The sequence below is a fragment of the Garra rufa genome, chromosome 2 (genome assembly GCF_049309525.1).
Source record: "Garra rufa chromosome 2, GarRuf1.0, whole genome shotgun sequence".
Lineage (NCBI taxonomy): Eukaryota > Metazoa > Chordata > Actinopteri > Cypriniformes > Cyprinidae > Garra > Garra rufa.
Genome location: NC_133362.1, coordinates 4228022 through 4254275, shown reverse-complemented (window position 1 = coordinate 4254275; position 26254 = coordinate 4228022). Strand labels below are relative to the sequence as shown.

The 26254-nt window shown below is 39.2% G+C and overlaps 2 protein-coding genes across 4 annotated transcripts in view; one reads left to right on the top strand and one right to left on the bottom strand.

Moving 5' to 3' along the window:
* The window catches only part of klhdc3 (kelch domain containing 3), a 32438-nt gene extending 12377 nt beyond the window's left edge, over positions 1-20061 (bottom strand). The window contains exons 1-8 of one of the 2 annotated variants that reach the window (XM_073834792.1): positions 19997-20061; positions 16981-17205; positions 15793-15969; positions 14567-14682; positions 14410-14487; positions 12723-12936; positions 11654-11740; positions 9937-10045 (exon numbers count right to left, since the gene is read on the bottom strand). In XM_073834792.1, the coding sequence (XP_073690893.1) occupies positions 9937-10045; positions 11654-11740; positions 12723-12936; positions 14410-14487; positions 14567-14682; positions 15793-15969; positions 16981-17134 (935 nt within the window). In that variant the 5' untranslated portion in view covers positions 17135-17205; positions 19997-20061. The remainder of the gene's footprint in view (positions 1-9936; positions 10046-11653; positions 11741-12722; positions 12937-14409; positions 14488-14566; positions 14683-15792; positions 15970-16980; positions 17206-19996) is intronic. The other variant, XM_073834793.1, reaches the window with a different exon arrangement.
* Positions 20062-21943: 1882 nt separating this feature from the next.
* Positions 21944-25617, top strand: LOC141325144 (protein yippee-like 5). Of its 2 annotated transcripts, XM_073833639.1 has the most exons (4): positions 21944-22048; positions 23759-23916; positions 23996-24226; positions 25090-25617. In XM_073833639.1, the coding sequence occupies exons 2-3, from the start codon at positions 23776-23778 to the stop codon at positions 24218-24220; spliced, it is 366 nt and encodes a 121-aa protein (XP_073689740.1). In that variant the 5' UTR covers positions 21944-22048; positions 23759-23775; the 3' UTR covers positions 24221-24226; positions 25090-25617. The 2 variants fall into 2 exon arrangements, with proteins under 2 accessions (XP_073689740.1, XP_073689739.1); XM_073833638.1 differs by having other exon boundaries at positions 23996-25617.
* Positions 25618-26254: the final 637 nt, after the last annotated feature.

Sequence of the window (26254 nt, the reverse complement as noted above, 5' to 3'; positions counted from 1 at the left end):
GGGAGCTGGGTCTAAACTACGCAAGCTATGATGACTTTCACCTTGATAGTTTAGCGCGGATGTATACCTAGCCGAATTACACTGTAGGGGGCGAGAACGAGTCTTCAACCTGTGTGTATGTCTACTGTGAAATGACCACATCAAACCAGACGCGCTAACATGGACACAGCTATGAAGCCGCCGGGTTTGGTTCAGGACAGGGGTGTTGCTAGACCATTTTTACTGGGGCACGTGAGTTATAATCTACTTTGATAATCCCGAAATAAAGATAAAGAATTAGCCATTTTAATCTAGATTAATAATTTCAAGATTACAGTGAGATTAATCTAGATTTAAAAAAAATTAATCTATGCCCACCACTAAAAAAAATTAAGCCGCAAAACCGTTTCCAACATTGATAATAAAAGTAATAAATCAGCATATTAGAATGATTTCTGAAGGATCATGTGACACTGAAGACTGGAGTAATGGTGCTGAAAATTCAGCTTTGCATCACAAAAGTAAATTATATTTGAAAGTATATTAAAATAAAAAATATATATATTTTGAATTGCAATAATATTTCAAAGTATTATCTTTTCTGTATTTTTTTCATCAAACAAATGGAACTTTGATGAGCATAAGAGACTTTTTAAAGAAAACTGATCCCAAACCTTTGAGCAGCAATGTATGGTTTTAGGACACTTAAAATACTTTTTTTTTCCGATTAAACTGAATTTTTCTGGTATCAGCATCTACTGATTAAAAAAAGCCCTCAGATGAGTCTGGACTCGGAAATGACTGAATGAATCATTCTGTCATCATTTACTCTCCTCGTGTTGATCAATGATCATGTTTTCATTCTTCTGTAAAAAGTTCAAACATAGTTGGACTTCCATTAGATGAACAAAAAAAAACATCAAAGCATTTCTCAAAACATCTTCCTGTACAGAAGAAAGTCAGGAGTAAATGATTGATCATTTTAGATGAACTGTATCCAGTCCTCACCACAGCGGGACCATCATTGCTAAAGGCCTGTAATCACTGCTGTGATTGTCCTAATGAAGTGAAGTCATTAAAGGTCATGTGACTGATAAGTCATTCAATGATTTTAGCGGTTAATAAACCACTACATAAACTGTGAGTGAGTGAGAGTCGGGTTTCGTCAGGTGAGATGGGGGTCTCCTGCAGCTCATAAATCAGAGCAGTGGCCGGATTTCACGCCTCTCTTCGGCTCAGCAGGCCTGTTTATTCTGCTGTAAGTGGCCACTAACACACACACACACACACACACACACACAGCTTTCACTATCAACACTACACTATAATGTGACGAACATAAAACTCTCCCAAAACACACAAATCACACACTGATTACAGCACACGCAAACAGACTTCTATGATGATGAATCAGGACACGCTTTGACTGACTTACAGCTGAAAGGCTTGAGAAGGCAGGTGGATTCTGAGTATTTCGGGATGTTTTCAAAACTTCAATCACTGAATTGATGTAGAAATGATCTTTAGATCTCATAATGATGACTGAAGTTTTGTTAAACATGAGTTGTGCTCAATAGACTTCTGTTTTGTCGTATTGGACAGTGAAAGAGAATCATGAAGTGTCTGAAAGCACCTGATGCAGGGTTCCTAAACATTTTCCATTTTAAGATTCCAGACTTTTCCAAACCTCTAAATCGGTTTTGAGAACATATTTAACATAAATGGTTCATAGAGCATTTTTCAGCTTTATATTTGGTATATAAAACAATCATCTGTAAATATTTGTATTTTCTTAGTTTTTTTTTTTTCATTGATTTTCTCAAAGTGACAACATACAGAGCCTCCTAAATGAATCAATAAATAAACACACCTTTACATGCACACAAGAAACTTTTTTGAGCCCTAGTGAAACTATTCACATGCGTATGGTAGTTGTTTGCATTCTTACAATCTCTAGTTTTATAAAACCTATTTCCTTTGTGCATCACTTCCATCTTACTATGAATTAAACAAGAGCATAAATGCACATGAATGACCAGAGATCTACTGCTCAGAATTTGGCTTTTCTAAAGTAATACGTCTAACATCAAGGCCTAATGTCCAATACACATCCTCTGTGGCGACACACAAACCATGACACGAAACAGCATAAAATGGCAAGTTCATGGGTTTATAAAAAAGACAGGTACTGTAAAAGAGTGTTTTTATTAGGGCAGTATGCTATATATCAAGGCCTTAGGTCTTTTTAATGCATACTTTAACGCTACATTTAATGGTTTTTAAAAACATAAAAGTCAAAGCAAAGGTCCTTGAGGCTATGTAATATCGTGCTAAAAATATTTTAAGAAGAAATCCAAAATGCTTACAACCTGAAAAAAGTGCACCTTAAATTCATTCAGTCGTATTCTGACTTTAACCTCTTGTACAATACATATATTTTTTATTTTCTATTATAAACTAAATAGGTGCAAAATTCGTGAAACAAACACTTTTCCATACTCTGTTTACTTTGTTCCCACACTTGAATTCCAAACTGTTCCAAACCCTGTAGAAACCAGCGTGAGTTTGTGTGATGTGCGGATCATTTGTCTGACTCTAACACAGACACAGTCCTAGTGAAGCTGAAGCAGACGGGTCCAGAGCTCTGAGGGCCGGTGTTCGAGTCTCTCCCGCAGCGCGAGAACCAGCGCCGACACCGACGCCTGACGATGAGCATCGCACGTTTGCGTAATGACGATCGCGCCGCCGGCTTTCCCGGACACCTCTGAGCCTCTGAACACAGCCGGAGCGTCGAGAACTTTATTGTGCTTCACTAAAGCCGTAAATTTACGCTCAACAAATTCCTTCTGTTTAAGTAAATATCATAAAGGCAGCAGGAATATCAGTGGAGGCGTCTGCTCAGCATCAGCACGCTATAAATCTGACGGCCGTTTCCTGCGACTGAAGAAAACACAAGCGAGGTGTCTGCCGTCTGATTCATGATGCGTTCGTCTCTTCCCTCAGATAGAAACCTGTAGCGCGTGTGACCTCGCCGTCGCTCCAGAGGTCAGCCATTAGAGCTGCGACGCTTCACATCTTCATCACTGATGGGCTCTGTGTTAATCATTAACATGCAAACTGTGTGTGTGTGTGTGTGTGTGTGTGTGTGTGTGTGTGTGTGTGTGTGTGTGTGTGTGTGGAAATCAGACCTGAACAAGCAGAAGAAACACACACTCCTCAAAGAGGCTCTCAGTTTTAAAAACAAGTGAACAAACGCAAGGCCTGAAGAAGAAGACGTCGTTCATCTTCCTCCTCCCACACGCCACCGAGCCCAACGCCTGCCATTCGTCTGCATCTAAACGCTGCCACGCGCTCAATTCCTGCGATTTCGTGGTCGGCTACATGAAACGCCGCCGGCTAACGGATGAGAGGCGTGAATGAATGAATCTGCGCTGAGGTCAGAGGTCGGCGGTTTCTGACCCCACGCAGGGACACACTCTTCAAAAGATTCAGCGATAGCAAACAACACTCGCTGATCTCACACAAATTCATCACCCACTGAAACATCTCCTTCGTTTTCATTATGAACTCATCATATCAACTTATTTATCACATTTGTGACCCTGGATCACAAAACCAGTCACAAGGGTCCATTTTTGAAACTGAGATTTATACATCATGAGAAGATGAATAAAGAAGCTTTTCATCGATGTATGGTTTGTTAGGATAGGACAATATTTGGCCAAGATAAAACAATTAAAAAATCTGGAATCTGAGGGTACAAAAAAACACAAAATATTGAAAAAAATCGCCTTTAAACTTGTCCAAATGAAGTTCTTAGCAAAGCATATTACTAATCACAAATTAGCTTAAGTTTTGATAGATTTACGGTAGAAAATTTACAAAATATCTTCATGGAACATGATCTTAACCCCTAAAAATAAAGAATTCAAACTTCAAACTACAAAAAACATTTTGAAATATGATTTTGATGTACATTTTCCATGTTAATGCGATGTCTGATTTTAAAATGGTTTTCAAAGGAAGAATTTTGAGATTTTAAGTTTTCAACCAATATATCATTTCTTATGATTTCTAAAGCGTGAAAACAAGTAAGTCTGTTTGTGGTCAGAACTCCTGTTATGAAGTAGATATTTGAGGTGCACTCATGTCATAAATTAATCTATTATTTTTCCTACATAATTTGTAACACCAAAAAAATGTTAAATATCTGTTTAGGAGCCTTAGACCTTTCCAAAAATAAATCGTTTGTTATGATTAGATTAGGATTTATTTGTAAAATGGTGAAGTGAACTCCGGCGTCCCACAGAGGGGACAGTGACAGTTCAGGGGTTTTAATACACTAATGATTTTTGACATGAGAGAAAAATGTATCATTTTGACCCATACAATGTATTTTTGGCTCCTTAAGAGTGGTTTTGTGATCTAGGGTCACATTTCTATCAGAAATGAGAACAAAATTGTTACTGTCTTGGAAACTTGTGTTTTATGAAGGTAAACGTAAGACATTTTAGGACATTTTTAGGACCAATTAAAGAAAATATAAAGAAAAAAAAATCAAAGAGAACACAATACGTCAATATGGTCTCTAAATGTGAATGTCTAAGAAGCACTTCAAAGATTAAAAATACTTCAGACAAATCTCAATTACATTTTAATAATAAAAAACTTCTCAAGAATATAGAAATAACATTTACTGTACCTTCAGACTACATTAAAGTGATATTCTTCACTATTTTTGTCTTGTTTTCTAGTGCAAACGTCAACAATATTTAAAACAGGTGAGATGGGGGTTAAACACGTTTTTTAGGTCCCTTTTATGATTTTACATACATCTTGATATTTCTAGGCAGTGATTTTTATGCAATATCTCAACATGCACACCAAAATATGTGGATAGAAGCACAGATACTGTCTGTTTCAGAAACCCATCATGACATAACTAAACTGAAGAATAAAGTCTTATTTGCTGATTGTTTTGGCAGGAGTGAGTTGAGAGCGCTAATGCCGTCTGACACAGGAAATCATGACTCCTGGAGGAAATCCTGCTCTGATCCCACAGGGAAATACAAATAAATGAGCAAAAGTGTTGCACTCTCCTCTCAAACATTAGTCTCCGTACGGCAGATAATCCAGCTTAACTGGAGCACTTCAAGAGTTTAAGAGCAGACACACAAACAAACTCACGGCCCTGAGCTCCGGCATTCGCTCCAGCGCCGTTAAACAGGGATTCTGGCGACTTCAGATATTCAAGGACCAGATTTACTAAACAGGTTTCCCATCCTATACAAGCGCTGACGGGAGTGTTTAGTTCTGCGGATCGACTGAACATGAACATGCAGATCATTTCCATAATGATCAACACAATCTACCCACCAGGGCTGGGCGGTATATTGAGCTTGTATATCGCTGTATTTTTATAAACTATATGGCAAGAGGCAATACTGTTTATATTGGTTTACAGTAGTATGAGATGAGTGCATGTGAATAACAGCAGAGGACACAGACTGAACTGCTGCGGCGCAGAATCCAGTTTGTTCTGCTGTTTTGTGTTCATCACACAAAAATGTGTTGTCTGACACTGTGCTGATCTGCTGAACTTAAAATCTTAGAAAAATCTAAGAAAAGTACATAAACATGGAGCAAAGCACGCAGCAGTAAGCAAGAACGTCCAAACAGCAACAAAGCTGGAAGAAATGACTAATACAATAGACAATAGACTAATACAAAAAGATTGACTTGAATGGTATGAGATGGCTGGATGATTTCAACTGATTTCCTATTGAACTGTCAGCAACTGAACTGCAGCTCAAACTATTTCAAATATAATGAATTAATTTGATTCAGTTCGCGAGTAATTTGATTCAGTTTGGGACCTTGGTGGGGCTTCGTGAGTTATTTGATTCAGTTCGGGAGTCATTTGATTCAGTTCGCGAGTCATTTGATTCAGTTCAGGACCTCGGTGGGGGTTCGCGAGTTATTTGATTCAGTTCGGGAGTCATATGATTCAGTTCGCGAGTCATTTGATTCAGTTCGCGAGTCATTTGATTCAGTTCAGGACCTCGGTGGGGGTTCGCGAGTTATTTGATTCAGTTCGCGAGTCATTTGATTCAGTTCTGGACCTCGATGGGGGTTTGCGAGTTATTTGATTCAGTTCGCGAGTCATTTGATTCAGTTCGGGACCTCGGTAGAGATTCGCGAGTCGTTTGATTCAGTTCGCGAGTCATTTGATTCAGTTCGCGAGTCATTTGATTCAGTTCAGGACCTCGGTGGGGTTCGCCAGTCATTTGATTCAGTTCAGGACCTCGGTGGGGGTTCGCGAGTCATTTGATTCAGTTCAGGACCTCGGTGGGGGTTCGCGAGTCATTTGATTCAGTTCGGGACCTCGATGGGGGTTCGCGAGTCATTTGATTCAGTTCTGGACCTCGATGGGGGTTTGCGAGTTATTTGATTCAGTTCGCGAGTCATTTGATTCAGTTCGGGACCTCGGTAGAGGTTCGCGAGTCGTTTGATTCAGTTCGCGAGTCATTTGATTCAGTTCGCGAGTCATTTGATTCAGTTCCGGACCTCGGTGGGGTTCGCGAGTCATTTGATTCAGTTCGCCAGTTATTTGATTCAGTTCGGGACCTCGGTGGGGGTTCGCGAGTCATTTGATTCAGTTCAGGATCTCGGTGGGGGTTCGCGAGTCATTTGATTCAGTTCAGGACCTGGGTGGGGGTTCGCCAGTTATTTGATTCAGTTCAGGATCTCGGTGGGGGTTCGCGAGTCATTTGATTCAGTTCAGGATCTCGGTGGGGGTTCGCCAGTTATTTGATTCAGTTCAGGATCTCGGTGGGGGTTCGCGAGTCATTTGATTCAGTTCAGGATCTCGGTGGGGGTTCGCCAGTTATTTGATTCAGTTCGGGACCTCGGTGGGGGTTCGCGAGTCATTTGATTCAGTTCAGGATCTCGGTGGGGGTTCGCCAGTTATTTGATTCAGTTCAGGACCTGGGTGGGGGTTCGCCAGTTATTTGATTCAGTTCAGGATCTCGGTGGGGTTCGCGAGTCATTTGATTCAGTTCAGGACCTGGGTGGGGGTTCGCCAGTTATTTGATTCAGTTCAGGATCTCGGTGGGGGTTCGCGAGTCATTTGATTCAGTTCAGGATCTCGGTGGGGGTTCGCCAGTTATTTGATTCAGTTCGGGACCTCGGTGGGGTTCGCGAGTCATTTGATTCAGTTCAGGACCTGGGTGGGGGTTCGCCAGTTATTTGATTCAGTTCAGGATCTCGGTGGGGGTTCGCGAGTCATTTGATTCAGTTCAGGATCTCGGTGGGGGTTCGCCAGTTATTTGATTCAGTTCGGGACCTCGGTGGGGTTCGCGAGTCATTTGATTCAGTTCAGGATCTCGGTGGGGTTCGCAAGTCATTTGATTCAGTTCAGGACCTGGGTGGGGGTTCGCCAGTTATTTGATTCAGTTCAGGATCTCGGTGGGGTTCGCGAGTCATTTGATTCAGTTCAGGACCTGGGTGGGGGTTCGCCAGTTATTTGATTCAGTTCAGGACCTGGGTGGGGGTTCGCAAGTCATTTGATTCAGTTCAGGATCTCGGTGGGGTTCGCGAGTCATTTGATTCAGTTCAGGATCTCGGTGGGGGTTCGCCAGTTATTTGATTCAGTTCAGGACCTCGGTAGAGGTTCGCGAGTCGTTTGATTCAGTTCGCGAGTCATTTGATTCAGTTTGGGAGTCATTTGATTCAGAAGCGGGACCTGAAATTTGGATGAACTCATGAATCTGTTGTTTGATCTCTTCATATTTAAGGACAGAACTGCAGTTTCAGACATCGCTTGTTATGATTTTCAAGGGTTTAGAATTTAGTAGAGACGCTATGACATGTCCCTACCACTATACACACACTACTCAATTGTACCTAGCAATAACACTTTTGCTAGTGTCAAACCTACACCCTTAATAAACGCGACTAAAAGGCATGAAGATAATAATAAATTTTGCTTTACAAAACAATGCATATTGTGAAAATCACTATATAAATACATTTGACCTGCACTAAAACATTTGACAGAACTAGACTCGTGCTGCTTCACGTCTGAGATCCTGACCGCAGTCGGCTGATGTTGATCTTCTGAAACCTCCTCATGTTCCTCATTCTGCTGAGAGAATCCCCATCCCACAATGCCTTGCGTTTAACCGGCTGAGCGGCCGTCTAACGACGAGCGTCCGATCCTATCTGCCGCTATCTCTCTGCCGCCGCGGAGCAGACCGACGGATAATGGGCTCGACTGCGGCTCGGGACGGCCTGAGCTTCACCGCAGGACCCAGCGGGACGCCCGCGATAAGAGCGCGTCTGATAAAGCTGCGTTAGCCAGCTCATTACACCGCTAGCGGGGTCTCAGGGAGACCCGGAGTCTGGGGACGAAAGGAAATCCGCTCCTTCCTCAATATACAGCTCATTCAGGATGCACTTCAGGACTCCAGGGGTTTGAGTCTGACTGAACCACAGCACCGTCTGCAGACGACCGCAGCTGATGAACGCACTACACACGATTACACTCGACTCGACTACACGATTCACAACACCACAAACACACAACTCTGACTCTCAATCACTCCTGCATCAGATCCCTCAACATAACATCCACACACTAGAAACAACACACTTCAGTCAGGCTTGAATGTGCAGATAATGTACTCACCCCCTTGTCATCCAAGATGTTCATGTCTTTCTTTCTTCAGTCCTAAAGAAAATATGTTTTTTGAAGAACATTTCAGGAGTGTTCTCCATATAGTGGACTTCTATGGTGCCCTGAGTTTGAACTTCCAAAATACAGTTTAAATGCAGCTTCAAAGGACTCTAAACGATCCCAGCCGAGGAAGAAGAGTCTTATCTAGTGAAACGATCGGTTATTTAAAAAAAAAAAATTATATACTTTTTAACCATAAATGCTGGTCTTGTCTAGCTCTGTTCACTCCGGTTCAAGACAGTTAGGGTATGTCTAAAAACTCTCATCTCATTTTCTCCTCCAACTTCAAAATGGTCCTCCATCGCTGCAGAAGAACAGACCCAGTGTTTACAAAGTGAACGTGCAAAGAAGATCAAACACCCTTTACAAAAAAGGTAAAACAGTGATGGAGGACGATTTGGAAGTTGGAAGAGAAAATGATATGGGAGTTTTGAGACATACCCTAACTGTCTTGAACCAGAAAAAGAAATGTATAAATAAAATTTATTTAAGAAAACAACAGGTCGTTTGGCTAGATAAGACTCTTCTTCCTCGGCTGGGATCGTTTAGAGTCCTTTGAAGCTGCATTTAAACTGCATTTTGGAAGTTCAAACTCCACTATATGGAGAGAAATCCTCAAAAGTTTTAATCAAAAAACAATTTCTTCACGACTGAAGAAAGAAAGACATGAACATCTTGGATGACGACGGGTTTGAGTACATTATACATTTTTGTTCTTGAAGTGAACTACTCCTTTAAACAATCGACTGCCTATTGGTTCATGAGTGTGCATCTGAACTGACCAGAACACACAGGAAGCTGACGTGGAATGACAGGAAGAGAGACATTTACTGAACTGTTAATCAAAGTAATTCACGACAGATGACGCATTCTGGGAAATGAAGTGTTCCTCCAGCCTGATACACCAAACTTCATTTATATCAGATCATTTGAAGTATATAAACTAAATACAAACGCATCCAGTTAGTGTTTCAAACATCTATCCATCAAAACATTCACAACTTTTTTCTTTTCAAAACAAGGCTTTGTCATCCTTCAAGGTTTGACTTCAGTAGTTTTCTAGTTTAAATGAGTCATAAGACTTTCAGTTCATTTATATACCTCTTACATTCAAATCTACAGTATTTGCTGCCCCAGAAAATTAACTTTGAAATAAACAGCCATCATCATCATCAGATGTCAGAGCTGACCGCAGGAGTGGTGTGACGTGAAGAGCTCACCTGGTTCCTCCGAAGAGGATGATGCGATCTCCCACCATACAGCAGCACTGTCTCCGTCTGGGACACGGACCCTTGCCCTTCGGCTCCACCTTCTTCCAGGAGAACGCCTCTGAACACATGAAGACAGACACAGGCCAACATCAGCGCATCAGTCAGTGCTCCAGCGTCGGTGAGCTCTAGTCAGTGCACAAAACATCTGCCTTATTCCTCCATCAGTTCACATCAATGTTGCTCTCAGAGGCGGTTCGGCTCGTGCCGTGGGTCTAAAGAGCGGTTATGTGAGAAGGTGTATGATTATACACACCTGCAAGACCAACACCAATGGAAGCGGCTCAACAAGCGGCCACTGGTCAGTATGATTGAACAACACACACACTGACCGAAAAACAATAACTACTGATTCACAACTCAAATCAGAGCACTTCTATATCCTGTCTTCATTCAGACTAGTGGAAAGAACACATCCCAAATACACATATATGACCCTGGACCACAAAACCAGTCATAAGGGTAATTTTTTTATCCAGATTAATACATCATCTGAAATCTAAATAAATAATCTTCCATTGATGTATTGTTTGTTAGTATGGGACAATATCTGAAAATCTGCAATCTGAGGGTGCAAAAAAATCAAAATATTGAGAAAATCATCTTTAAAGTTGTCCAAATGAAGTTCTTAGCAATGCATATCACTAATCAAAAATTACGTTTCTCTATATTTACGGTAGGAAATTTACAAAATATCTTCATGGAAGATGATCTTAATATCCTAATGATTTTTGGCATAAAAGAAAAATGGATAATTTTGACCCAAACAATGTATTTTTGGCTATTGCTACAAATATACCTGTGCTACTTAAGACTGGTTTTGTGCTCCAGGCTCACATTTAAGCGTTTCTTTTATTGCACTTTATCTTTTTAGATCTGCAGATTTTAAACTAAATCTAAATATCTTTAAAGAGTTTGTCTCTGTATTCTGAAGGTTCGTTCATATTGCATTCACACTGATTTAAACAACATTTTACTTTCTAAAACATGATGAAACTATGTTTGTTTTCTGTCTGTTGACAGTATTTTCTAATTTGTGACCCTGGAGCACAAAATTCAGCACAAAAAAGTCTTAAGTAGCGCAGGTATATTTGTAGCAATAGCCAAAAATACATCGTTATGATATATTAAGATCATGTTCCATGAAGACATTCTGTAAATTTCCTTCCGTAAATATATCAAAACTTAACTTTTGATTAGTAATATGCATTGCTAAGAACTTCATTTGGACAACTTTAAAGGCGATTTTCTCAATATTTAGGTTTTTTAGATTATGTTTTGAAAATGTATGCAAATTTGCGCATATGTAATTAGATAATGGCTCATTTGCATATTTAAACTCCAATGTACTTATTACTGTGATTAATGAATTGAGTGATGTGTGGTTTCATCTATTAGTTACTATTTCCCCTGAAGTGATTCTACTGAGCTCGACAGTGAAACATTGCATGGAAAACATTTACTCCACAACAATGAAGGAAACAGACTCTGCAATACTGAGGAGATCAAATGAAAGAAGAGGTGACAAAACAACACTTTCATTCACGAAAACTGATAAAAGATTTCAAACACATTGACCCTGATCACGGCAAACAACTAATGAATATTATGAACTAAAATGAAACACACAAACATGTTTAGGACCTCATCTAAGAATGAGCAGAATCACCTGGATTGAACTTCCAGAGGTCATTGAAGTGTCGATCCAGACGAGCGTTATAACCACCGAATATGTACAGTTCTCCATTGTAGGCAACTTTCAGACAGAAACAAAGAAAAGCTGTTGTTAATGATGAAGTATGTGAAGGGCTCAGTGTAGTTTGACCTGACGCCGGCGGCCCATAATGCCGTGTGGTTCATACAGTGCCTTGCGAAAGTATTCACACCCCTTCATTTTTTTTCACCCTTTCATTATGTTAAACTGCTTTAAATTACTTTTTTTCCCCCCACATCAGTCTACACTCCCTACTCCATAATGGCAAAGCAAAAAATAGGTTTTTAACATTTGTGCAAATTTATTAGAAATAAAAAACTGAAAAGCTCCCGTTGCATAAGTATTCATATCCCTTTCTGGGACACTGGAAATTTATCTCAGCAGCATTCATATTGCTTCTAGATGTTCCTACACTTGGAGTGGAGTTAAACTGTGGCAAATTCATTTGAATGAGTCTGATTTAGAAAGACACACACCTCTCAGAAAAGGTCTAACAGCTGAAAATGCAGATCAGAGCAAAAACCAAGATAACTGCCTGTAGAGCTCAGTGACAGACTTGCGTTAAGGCGATGATCTAGAGAAGAGTTCAGAAACAAATCTGCTGCATTGAAGGTTGACAGAAGCATTCTCCATAATGGAAGACGATTGGAACAACTAGGACTCTAGAAAATGTCCAAGCTGACAGAGATGGAGAGGTGAAAAGGTGAGGCAAAGAATGGCAGATAATTGCCAAATGCAGATGTGCAAAGATGCTCACATCAGACCCAAAAACACTTGAGGCTGTAAAGCTGCTTCAACTATGGACTGAGTTAAGGGGATGAATACTTATGCAATCTACTTATCTCAGTGTTTGATTGTTAATACATTTGTCAAATTTGCAAATCTGGTTTGTGCTTTGTCATTATTATGGTTTATGGAGTGTAGATTGATGTGGGGAAAAACTCATTTAAAGCAGTTTAACATCATGCTGCAACAAAACGTGACAAAAATGCTTTTGCAAGGCACTGTATGTGTGTTTGCTCACAGGCCGAATGGCTCCTGCGTCCCTCGGGCAGCATCTGCGCAGTCGGCGTGTTGAGCCAGCAGTTGGTCTCCGTGTCGAAGATTTTGATTTTATTGCAGTAGATCTCGTTGTTGGAGTGGAAGGGGCCGAATCGATCCGCTCTCCCTCCAAACACGAACATCTTGGTGCCGATGATGGTGGCTGAGTGGAAGTCTCTCCATCGAGCCGGAGTGCCCTGAGGAGACCACACACACCAGACAGATGTGGCACTCGTTTAAGGGTTTAGTCTCATCAAATATAATATATATAAATGATATTACAGTGATGTTGAGTGAGGATCACTGCTCACACAGTCAATACCATCCTTCTCTATTAGACACACAGATCTAGGCCTGACGAAGCTCCACAGCGACATCTACTGACAGCGAACCGCAAACACCGGCTGTGTCTCAATACAGTCTTAAACAGTGAATTACATGACCATCTAATATACCTCATCTCTGCTAAAACTAAAAGTAATGCTTTGTAATGCTCAGTTATGAGTCATTAGTCTTTTCATCCAAGCATACAAATGGAAGTAAATGAAATGAAAATGTTTTTTTTTTATTCACTAAAACACACAGGAGAAAACAGCTCTGGTAAAAATATCATTTTAAAACATGTTCTCCTATGCATTTGAGTGAATTAAAAAAACATTTTAATATAAGTTCCATCCACATCCTCATACAAAAAGACTAACTAAACTCAATTAATAAAATTACAGAATAACTAGACCAATTATATTTCTCTCTTAAATATATATATATACACACATACTGTCACACTCAAAGTTTGGGATCCGTAAGATTTTTAATGTCCTTTAAATAATGTGCTCATCATGGCTGCTTTTACAAGATCAAAAATACAAAAAAGTAATATTGTGAAATGTTATTACATGTTCTACATTAATATATTTTTAAAATATAATTTATTCCTGTGATGCAAAGCTGAATTTTTAATCAGCCATTACTCCAGTCTTCAGTGTCACATGATTCTTCAGAAATCATTAAAATATACTGATTTATTATTAGAATTATCAATGTTGGAAACTGTAGTGCTGCTTACTATTTTTTTGGAACCTGTGATACTGTCTTCAGGATTCTTGATGAATAAACAGTTAAAAAGAACAGCATTTACTCAAAATAAAAATCTTTTCTAACATAATAAGTCTTTGCTATCACTTTGTATCAATTTAATGCATCCTTGCTGAATAAAAGTAATAGTTTCTTTCAAAAAAATGTACTGACCCCAAAATTTTAGATGGTAGTTTATATTGTTACAGAAGATTTATTTATTATGTTTCCAACACTGTAATAATAAATCCGCATATTAGAATGATTTCTGAAGGATCATGTGACACTGAAGACTGGAGTAATGGTGCTGAAAATTCAGCTTTGATCACAGGAATAAATTACATTTTTAAATATTTTCACATAGAAAACAGTTATTTTAAAGTGAAATAATATTTGACAATATTACAGTTTTTTCTGTATTTTTGATCAAATAAACGCAGCCTTGATGAGCAGAAGAAGTGTCTTTAAAAGGCATTAAAAATCTTACAGATCCCAAACTTTTGAGGGGCAGTGTATACCATGATGCTCTATAACTGATCACATCTATAATGATGTTGTGATGTTTGAGTGTGAGATGAATAATCAGAGGGACTCACACTCACCCGGGCGCTCACTAGTGACCAACACATGCTGCTGGTGTCCAGCTTGTGGATCTCATTGGAGAAACAGTCGGCCTGAGAACACAAACACAGTCAGACGGCTCGTCACACGGCGGTCAGCTGACGGCGGCTAATAATGGCTGCAGTTACGCACCAGCTGCTCGTATCCGCCGAAGATGAACATGGCCTTTCCCAGGACGCAGGCGGAGTGACCGTCTCTGGCGCCCGGAACCGTCCCCGAGATCTTGGGAGTGAACCATCGGTGGTGATCTGAGGAAACACAACATCTGAATGAAGACACGCTCAAAAAAGATGATCTTTAATAATCTGTAGGTGAATAAAGTCATCTCTGAGTGGGACGAGCGGACACTTTGATTTTCTTACATTTGACCGGCCTACAAAACACTGCTAGTAAATCTTTCATTATGCTATATTATCACCAGATATTGGATTAAATCTTTTTTATTATTGTTTTCTTTCAATTAGCACAGGTTCTGCATTGATCAAACATTCCTCTGAGCTCATGCACCTCAGCATTTGAGTGAATATTGTCAAAATGATCCATAAATAATGCCTTTTTTTACTGCAGCTACGATCAATAAGCTCCAAAAATAAATGGGTCAAAGGCGAAAAGGGGTTTAAGCATAAAAACAGTACGTCTAATAATGCTTTAAATCGTTGTTTTTCCAAAAAAATATTAAAAAGTTTTCTGTTTCTGAGCAAAAAATAAATTTCATACATTTTCTCTCATTTACAGAAGACACTGTCATTCAGTGTCACTCTTTTCAGGCATATTTACAACAAAAATCAATTTATAACATATTAAAAGAACTAAAAATACTAATTAGTTGTAATTCTACATTTTTAAATTGTGCCACTATCCTAGGTTTTGTTCATTCGTCAGTAAGAATTGTTTACTCATTTAAAACACGATCAAATGTAATATGCTCCCTTATTCTTTTATATATTTTAATATGCACAAGTCAGAATAAGCATGTTGTTACATTTTTACATAAATATCGCTACACTGAATGACATTTTATTCTCCAAAAACATTTAAAAGTTTAAACACTTGACTTACATTTAATGTGCTTTCTATGGACATAAAATCACTTTTGTAAATTTGATTTGATGTGGAAATCTTAACATCTTTGACCCAAATACAAAATCTGTGCTAACTCAAAGACAATAAATTGGATAAAAAAGAAGATTAAATCTAAGATTTGGTGATAATATAGCATAACAAGAGATTTATACGCAGTTTTTGAAATCACAAGAGTTAAGAGTTAAAGATAATGAAGATAAACAGTACTCCATTCACAACATCTCACTGAAGGGTGTGTGTTTATTGTGTTTATGCGTCTCACGTCGGACACCTACTGACGTCAAAGGCGTACAGAACGTTGCACGCGCCCTCGGTGTCGTTGCGTCCGCCCCAGATGTAGATGGTCTCGTCCACCAGCACCGCCGTGTGTCCGTAGCGCATGTAGGGCACTTCCCGAGCGTGTTCCCTTCCTCCGGTCCGCACCGGCGGCAGCTTCGTCCACCGCAGAGACACTGACAGGACAGACATCGAGAATGAGACGCCAGCTGACTGACTGACATTTACTTTCATTACAAACAGACTTACAATGCATTTAAGTTACACATCCGATCAGTTCATGCACTCACTGGAATCAAACCCAGGAATAGAAGGATAACTTAAAGGAGTAGTTCACTTCTGAAACAAAAATGTACAGATAATGTACTCACCCCCTCATCATCCAAGATGTTCATGTCTTTCTTTCTTCAGTCGTAGAGAAATTATGTTTTTTTTGAGGAAAACATTTCAGGAGTGTTCTCCATATAGTGGACTTCTATGGTGCCCTGAGTTTGAACTTCCAAAATGCAGTTTAAATGCAGCTTCAAAGAGCTCTAAACGATCCCAGCCGAGGAAGAAGAGTCTTCTCTAGCGAAACGATGAAGCTATCATACGGCTTCAGAAGACTTGGAATATAGTGCACGAAAATGTTATTATGCTTTAAAATGCTTTTATGCAGCTTAATGGTAACACAGAATAATACCACAATTTTGGATATGGATCAGCCCTCTGTGAACGATACCCGATCCGACATAGAATTGGAGCCGATGCCCGATGTGAATATCAGACCGGTGCATCCATAACAGTGTATAGCTTTCGAAGCTGCATTTTGGAAGTTCAAACTCGGGGCACCATAGAAGTCCACTATATGGAGAACACTCCTGAAATGTTTTCCTCAAAAAACATAATTTCTTTGCGACTGAAGAAGAAAGGCATGAACATCTCGGATGACAAGGGGGTGAGTACATTATCTGCAAATATTGTTCTGGAAGTGAACTACTCCTTTGAGGCAGATTCAATTGAATATAATCCAGAATGCAGACGTATTAAATCTGATACTGTATGTGACAGCTGATATTGTTTCTGAAGTCATTGGTCATCAGTCTATTATTCTGTTGTGCGTGTTTGTCCTCCATAAAGCAGATGTTTTTCATCTGAATCAGAGCATCAGTAAACCTCACATTCACACACAGCTTTCTCAAACTCACCCGTGTTGAAGACGTGTACGTCGATCTGTCTGAGGGTCTCGTAGTCTTCTCCGGAGCAGTATCCTCCGAACGAGTAGACCTTGTGTCCGACCGCCACCGCCGCGTGGTTGACCCTCCGCGGGCCGCCCTCCAGGTGCACCGTCCAGCGTAACATCCCACGCTCGGCCACCGCCTGACCGCTGCACCTTAAACCATCACGCCTGCGCAGACATCTGCTCCATCCAGCTGGAGATGAACAACATCGCCATCAGAGACTAACACTGACTCACACACACACAGACAGACACAACTACTGACACACAGAGAACACTACCATCAGACTCAACTACTGACTGACCGACCGACAGAGATTAGTGCAGATCCATGTCACTCATCTGGACACTCATCCTGTCTTTATCATGGGGTTTAAAAGACACTTAAGGAGAGACACTGCAGGCAAGACACTGGTTTTTTAGGCATCTGTCAAATTTGAGATTTTTGGGCTTTTTGGCTTTTCATAAAGTGTTTTTTCAAGTGGTAAGAAATCATCCAAAAGACACTGTTAAGTGTTTCTGTTGTAGCTCTTTATCTATTTGTGTCAATAGATTTCAATTACAATACAGGTTTCTAAAGGCCAAGAGTTTTTTCTCCAACACTGAGCCATAAATCTCCACTTCAGCAGCACTTACACACACCACACTTTACATTTGTGTTCCTGTCTATATCCTGAAGGTTTTTACAGAGGGATTTGTTCAGATATAATTTGCTTGAATATATACAACATTTTATCCCCCACAAAATTGTGAAAATACATTATTTTCTGTCTGTATGTATTTTCTGAATTATGGAGTGACAAAATGAGATGCCCAAAATTCTCTCTGTAAAAACATTTGACTCTGATATGTCAAAAAAACTGGTAACACTTTACAATAAGGTTCATTAGTTACACATTAGTTAATGTACTAATATGAACTAACCATGAGCAATACATTTGTTACTGTATTTACTAATCGTCATTAACGTTAGTTAACGAAAATACAGTTGTTCATTGTTTGTTCATGTTAGTTCACACTGCATTAACTAATGTTAACAAGATTTTAATGATGTATTAGTAAATGTTGAAATTAACATTAACAAATATTAATAGATGCTGTGTAAGTGCAGTTCATTATTAGTTCATGTTAACTAATGTTAACTAAAGAACCTTATTGTAAAGTGTTACCAAAAAATTAAAAAGAATTTTGAAACTGACTTCAGATTGTTTAGATTTTTGGAATATGCAAATTAGCACGTATTTCATTAAATAATGCTTATTTGCATATTTAAAACCAACATTTTAGAAAACTTGTAATACAAAAAATGTTGGCAATTATCAATGTAATCAACCAACTGGGAAGTGAACTACTCCTTATATGACTCTATTGTCTTCTGCAGAGCTGATTTACAGCTGACAATGAATTAGTTTCATAATTGATTAACTTTACACCATTAACACTGTCATTTATCACTGTGATGCTGCTTTGAAACAATCTGTATTGTGGAAAGCACTATAGATTTAAATGTGACTTTACAGTTTTCTTTTTTATTTGCAGCCAAATCAGTGTTTCATGCATTTATCCATCAGGTCCTGATCAGTTTAGTTTATAATTATGTTTTGATTGACTGTATATTGTCCGGCTGTATATAGTCCATAATCCATAATAGCGCTGTGAAAAAGTCCATCTCCTGTTGTCTCTCGCACCAAAATCCAGCCACATATTTGTTTAGAGCTTTTTCACTGGAGGAATTATTATTATGGATTATGGACTCAATGTATTCGAGTAAAAATTGGATGGATTTGTTTCATCTTTTGTCTTCTCCGGATGTTAACTGATGAACTGGAGTGATGTGGGTTATTGTGACGTTTTTATCAGCTGTTTGGACTCTCATTCTGACGGCACCCATTCACTGCAGAGGATCCATTGGTGAGACAGTGATGGAATGACACATTTCTACAAATCTGATTATGAAACAAACTCATCCTACTCTTGTAAGGCCTAGATCTTCACACACAGACCTTCATCAAACACAATACGAGTCTGGTTCTGTCGGGCCGCTGAGGTCAGGGTTAGAGAAGCTCTGCAGAGTATAAATATATAATCATATCTCTAGAGGCACATGCCAGAATATATTTAGAGAAACACAACAGTCCATCATCACCGTCTCACATAACACCGGCCGCGTCTCAAAACACCACCAGCTGCCAACAAATCAACCTCAGACTGTAGGAGCCTCCTGAGAACACCAGATCATCAGGTCCAGAACTGCTGCCTAGATAGGAGCTGACTAACTGGTTTGAGACACATCCAGAGGAAGACCTCTGACCTTTAAATGAAAGGACATATATAGAGACACACAGCCAGTCACTGCAGGTTAGAACAATGAGATTTCATTTCATGAAGGGTTAAACCTCTTTATTTCAGATTCTCAACATGTTTCATCCATGAACACATATCGTCCTGTTAAACATGAAACGTATTCATTTACATAATTCAGAAAAGTCCATTAGAAATCGTGTCAGAACAAACTAACCGTGTGTCTGTTTTCATCCTGAAGATATATGACCGTAAATCAGGGTTATTGACTCACTGAGACTCTGATGTTAATTCCATCAAATATTCAAACAGCGAATAAATCTCCTGTAAAGTGCTGTTAGCATGACTAGCACTGTCAACACAACTTCTCCACACAAACAACTCAAATGATCACAACAACACATCTAGTTCACCAAAACTGTACTGGCATTTTGGTACAAACACAAAAGATGACATTCTCGAAAGATAATGATTAATCTGTCCGGTGTCGAGGGTCAGTGTTAGCCAGTCCAGCTAACCGGGCTAAAGCAAACTGAAAACCCCTCAGCAGAGCAAACGAACCGATCAAAACACCGACAAACAACAACACACAACAGCTTCGACCTGACAGTGTGTGAATAACACTATTAGATGTGAATGTGATGTTAATAATGCTGATGTTGTTGAGCAGAAGCTCCTCTTACCTTCTGTGTGCTAATGTTCGAAATATAAACCCGCGCTGGCGCCCTCTGTCGGAGAAACACTGTCCTCACACTGAACACACTAAACACACTGAACACACTAAACACACTGAACACACTAAACACACACTGAACACACACACACACACACACACTGAACACACTAAACACACTAAACACACTAAACACACTAAACACACACTGAACACACACACACACACACACTGAACACACTAAACACACTGAACACACTAAACACACACTGAACACACACACACACACACACACACTGAACACACTAAACACACACTGAACACACACACAGATACAAAACACACTCTCTCTCTTTCACAAAACACACTTAACACACATGACAGGTAACAGAATGTGGTAATATTTATAAATCATATGAATATATGAAATATGATCTGTTTTTGAATGATTCATAGTTCTGCTAATCTCTAAAACGTAAACTGATTTAATTTACTTTTTTTTTCAATTGCTAACAAACAGTGGATCTCACCTCCAAAACTTACTCACACTAACAAAACACTTCATATAGGTCTCAAAATAAGCTTGTTTCACCACAACACTGGGAGCAATTCTCATTCAAAAAACATACGTTTCATTCATAACACAATGATTTAAAAAACACTAAAAACAGGGAGCATTACATAATCTATCAACTTTTATCTTTGAAGTTTCAATGATTTTGTCACATAAGTATTTCATTATTGGATAAGAATAACATCTTTTCATTTTACTGACTGTTTTAGAGCACAAAGAATGAATGAGAAAAGCAGCATTTCCACCCTATTTCTTTATATACCAAAACAAAAACCCATCAACATTTACAAAATGTATTTGTGAAAAAACAAACAAACATAAAAATATATCTAAAAGTTGAGAAAAATAGATATATAAATAAAAACATGATCAGTCTAGTGTAATGAGGTACTGCTACCTTTCTCTGTGGTGTATGTTGGTTTTCTCTGGGTTTCTCCCACAATCCAAACACATACAGGACAGGTGAACTGGAGACTGTAAGTGAGTGTGAATATAAATGTATGTGATGGTCTGGCCATATGTCCAGGGGGTTTTCCTGCCTATGACCCAGGAAAGGCTTCAGCCTCCTCATGACCCTATACATAGGACAAGCACTAGAGAAAATGTATTGAATAAATGGACGAATGTTCAGTAGTCCCTCTTGACACTCACTTTTCCCCACCAATGTGTCTTCCCTGATCCATGTTTCCAAACAAAATCATTCCAAATCCATTCATTTATCAAAAGATAACCAAAAAAGAAAGAAAGATAACCAAGAATGAATGAAAGAAAGTAGAAGAAGACTAAAAACAGGACATCTGGCTTGGCTTTCAGCTGAAATTGCAAATAATTATTATTACATTTCATAAAAATGTATAATTCCTGCAGAAATAGAGAGTTTGCCATCATTCTGATTTGAATGTGCTTTTATCAGTTTTGAAAGCAGTGTGTTAGCATTTGAAAAATATGCTGAAAATGTCTAGTGTTTTTCCAGTTGTGATGAATGACAAAAGTGTTTGTGGATTTTGAAAAATGTGGTCATTGCATGCATTTTGTCTGAAAGCAATGAAAAATGATTCAGTTTGGTCCACACGGTCTTCTGTATCGCTGAATGTGTGAACAGCTTTGGAAATGTGGCTTCAGTATTGAACAATGCTTGTTAGCAATTAAAAAAAAAACTGTAAACGTGTAAAAATACGTAATTATTATAAACATAACAGCAAAAAAAAGAAGTACATAAAAATCAATATTAATTTGCCTGTTATTGTAATGCATAATAAAAAGATGTTCTAATGTATCTGTAGTAATGTTCAACACATTCGGTTATGAAGGTCCAGACAGCTGTTCAGACAGCTGTAGTCATGACACGTGCACCAGTTTGTGCCACGTGATCGCGCGCGTCACCGCACCGGAAGTTGATATAAAGTCTGGAGGAAGAGCAGAAAGAAAACACAGCAGCGCCAGCTCGAGCTGAACGGAAATAAACAAACACTCGATCAGAAGCGGCTGGTAAGAGTTAAACTCATATGAACCAGCTAACGGCGGGCTTCGCTTCCATATAGTCCTTCATTCGTCGAAATCGCTTTAAAAATGTGTGTGTGTGTGTGTGTGTGTGTGTGTGTGTGTGTGTGTGTGTGTGTGTGTGTGTGTGTGTGTGTGTGTGTGTGTGTGTGTGTGTGTGTGTGTGTGTGTGTGTTATGATGCTGTGAGACAGATAAACATCAAACGGTCTTCAGCTCGACGCGCTTCATTTATCATCACATCATTTTCTGTTTTCCTTCTTTTATATCGCAATGTCAGACGCTTCTGTCTGAAAGAACGTCACAGATCTGCTCTAGAGCTGCTCTGGATCTGATGAACAGCTGATGATCCTCGTTCAGGGCTTAAAACATTCGCATTTGAACAAATCAAGGCCTTTAATAAACGCTCTTATGGCACATTACATTACATACACTGACAAAATCATGTTCCTCCTCAGTATTTCTGTCTTGTTTTCTAAATATCCAATCATCTTTAAATCAAGATACATTTACTGGAGATGCTAAATGAGACATTTATCAAAATGAAGTGAGTTTATGATTGAACAAGTGTCTGTCAGTGAGGAATTAATACTTGTTTCCTCAATGAATGAAGGTGATTTCTCTGAGCACTGACACACATTTCTTCTTTTTGTCACTATAAACTCACTTCATCTTAAAACAAGGTTTATTTCACATCATTGAGCATCTCCAGTAAATGTTTCTTGATTGATTTTTATTGGAAAACGAGACTCAAATACTGATGAAGCACAGCACTTTTCTACAGTGTGATCAGAGGTACAGTAAAAGATATTTCGGTATTTTTTTAACCCTGTAAATTCAAACTTTAAAGTGTTTCTAATACAGTAGATAGTGACACATTTTACTTGCTCTTAAAGGAGAAGTTCACTTCCAGAACAAAAATGTACAGATAATGTGCTCACCGCATTGTCATCAAAGATGTTAATGCATTTCTTTCTTCAGTCATAAAGAAATTGTTTGGGGTTTTTTTTTGAGGAAAACATTTCAGGAGTGTTCTCCATATAGTGGACTTCTATGGTGTCCCTGAGTTTGAACTTCCAAAATGCAGTTTAAATGCAGCTTCAAAGGACTCTAAACGACCCCAGCCGAGGAAGAAGAGTCTTATCTAGAGAAACGATCGGTTATTTACTAAAAAAAAAGTACATTTTATATACTTTTTAACCTCAAATGCTGGTCTTGTCTAGCTCTGCCTGAACTCTGTTCACTCTGGTTCAAGACAGTTAGGGTATGTCTAAAAACTCCCATCTCATTTTTTCCTCCAACTTCAAAATCATCCTACATTGCCGTTTTACCTTTTTTTTTTTTTTTTTGTAAAGGGTGTTTGAACTTCTTTGCACGTTCACTTTGTAAACACTGGGTCTGTTCTTCTGCAGCGATGGAGGACGATTCTGAAGTTGGAGGAGAAAATGAGATGAGAGTTTTGAGACATTCCCTAACTGTCTTGAACTGGAGTGAACAGAGTTGATGCAGAGCTAGACAAGACCAGCATTTGAAGTAAAAAACTGTAGAAATAATTATTTAGTAATGACTGATCGTTTAGCTAGATAAGACTCTATTTCTCAGCTGGGATCGTTTAGAGCTCTTTGAAACTGGCGAGCACCATAGGAGTCCACTATATGGAGATGATGGTGTTTGTAACGTGTGTCTCTGGTTCTCACAGGTGTGTTGGTGTGCATCATGGGCCGCATCTTCTTAGATCACATCGGCGGGACGCGTCTGTTCTCCTGCGCCAACTGCGACACCATCCTGACCAACCGCTCCGAGCTGATCTCCACACGCTTCACCGGCGCCACCGGACGGGCCTTCCTCTTCAACAAGGCGCGTGAGCCACACGCACGGCATCAGGCCGACGGCCAATCGGCGGATCTGACGCTAACGTCCTGTGATGTGTTCTCAGGTGGTGAACCTGCAGTACAGCGAGGTGCAGGACCGCGTGATGCTGACCGGGAGACACATGGTGCGGGACGTCAGCTGCAAGAACTGCAACAGCAAGCTGGGCTGGATCTACGAGTTCGCCACAGAGGACAGCCAGCGCTACAAGGAGGGCCGCGTGATCCTGGAGAGAGCTCTGGTGCGCGAGAGCGAGGGCTTCGAGGAGCACGTCCCGTCGGATGCGTCCTGAGAGGAGGTTCTGGAAGAATCTGTCTCCTCTGACTCTCAGATGTTTGTTAGGCCAAACCTGTAGATTTACAGATACACACACAGCAGCTCAGAGCTTAAGATGCACAATCTCTTCTGTAATTGGCTCAAACACACCACCTGACCATCTGCGCATGAAAGGATGGCAGTTCAGACGATTTGACAGAAGTGCATATGTTCGTGGTTTCGTTTCCCTTGTTTCACACATTTTCCTCAAGTGTGGAGCTCAGTTTGTGCCAAAAGTGTCGACTGCTTTGTTCTGTTTTGTTTCATTTCCTATCTATCCTCAGTAGATATGGATATCCAGGTAAACAAAAGATGATTATAGGCTATTCATTCACATTTATAGAACAGAAAAATAAATGCATCATTAACCAAGTTTCAGAAACTCTAAAAAAAAAAAAACTGCTCTGTTTGTAAAACATTACCGAATGTAAAAGCATAAAACTGATTTGAGCAAATTAAACACATTATACAACAGCAATAACAGCTGAGCTGGACAAATGCTCTGAACAGTCCAGTCCACACTTTTGGCACAAACCTAACTCCATTATATAAGATCTATTATGTTAGTATTTGCATTGTGAGAACAATATCTGCACATTCACCGGGAAACGAGGGTCAGTGAATATACCAGATGACATATTGCTACTGAAACGGTGTAGATATCTCCACAAATTCTCAACTTGTTTCCTTAAAAGTTTCGAGATTTCCCAATCATTGAGGATAAAGCCTTCTTTATCATCTTTAATAACTCATCCATTTCTGCATCCGAGTTTCTCTAGAGTCACGTGACCAAACCGGTTCAGCATTTCAGACTAACTAGATCTGAAGGTCTTTCTGGTTTTACAGGCTTTCGGCAGGAGCTGCGTTCACTCCATCTGTGATCCGTAGTCAAGCGCATGAGTGCAGTGTTCGACTCCAAACCTCCACTAGATCACGGACGCTTCAAACACAATCACGCCATTCTGCTCTTGTATTTCTACAGTTTGTTAGAAACCTTCCTTTGTTCTTCAGGAGAGGAATGTGGCCGTGATCTGAAGTGTGCTATTATTCTCTTGTTCATTTGTGATTTCTTCAAGACTTTGTGGATTTGTTGGCTCTCTAAATCTCCTCAGTTGTGCTGAATTTAAGCTCAGCGTGTTGAACTTTCTCGCACCGCTGTTCTGAGCAAATTCCTCACGCGCTTATGAAAGTTTCTGTTCGTGTTTGTTTGCTTCTGATGTCCAAGTACCAGCGAGAGCGTTTCTGCTTCTCTATCTCTGTCCTTCATTAAAGCCGCTTCTGTTAATTGTTGTATTCCGAAGCTCAGTTGTGTATTTAGCATGAGGTTCGTTGTTATATTTGATGTCTGACTTGAAGAATAAATCATTTCCTAAAGTGGAAAATTCTTTCTTCCACGTATTTCAAGAAATCAGTAACACTTTACAAGGTTTCATTCATTGGCATTAGTTGAACGAACTAGAGATCGACCGATATGGGTTTTTCTATAGCTGATGCCGATATCTTGAAGTTCTTCATGCTAAAATGTCACACTAATAATAAGTGGATGCACATCATTTCTAAACTTAACATCATGAACAATGAACCATCTTTCGGATCTTGATTTTGTGCACTGTACAGTATTATTATAAAAGATTTAACCAAACAGATCGAACTGACCAAGTATTAAATATATAAAACAGATAATATAAAAACTGTTAATCATTTACATAAAAGTTTAAGAGCTGAGATTAATGTTAAACTTTAATGTTTTTAATATAAAATGCAAATAACGATATATCGGTCGACCTCTAGAACTAACACTGAAAAACATTTCTAAAGCATTCATTTTAATGTTCATTTCTGTGAATTTACTAACCCGCCATTAAAATCAAAAGTTGAATCCATTAATATTATTTAATAGAGCTGAGCTGACATGAACTAGCAATGACTGTTTGTATTTTTATTAGACATAAAGAAGAATAAACACTATGGCCTGGTTTCACAGACAAGGCTTAAGCCTAGTCCTAGACTA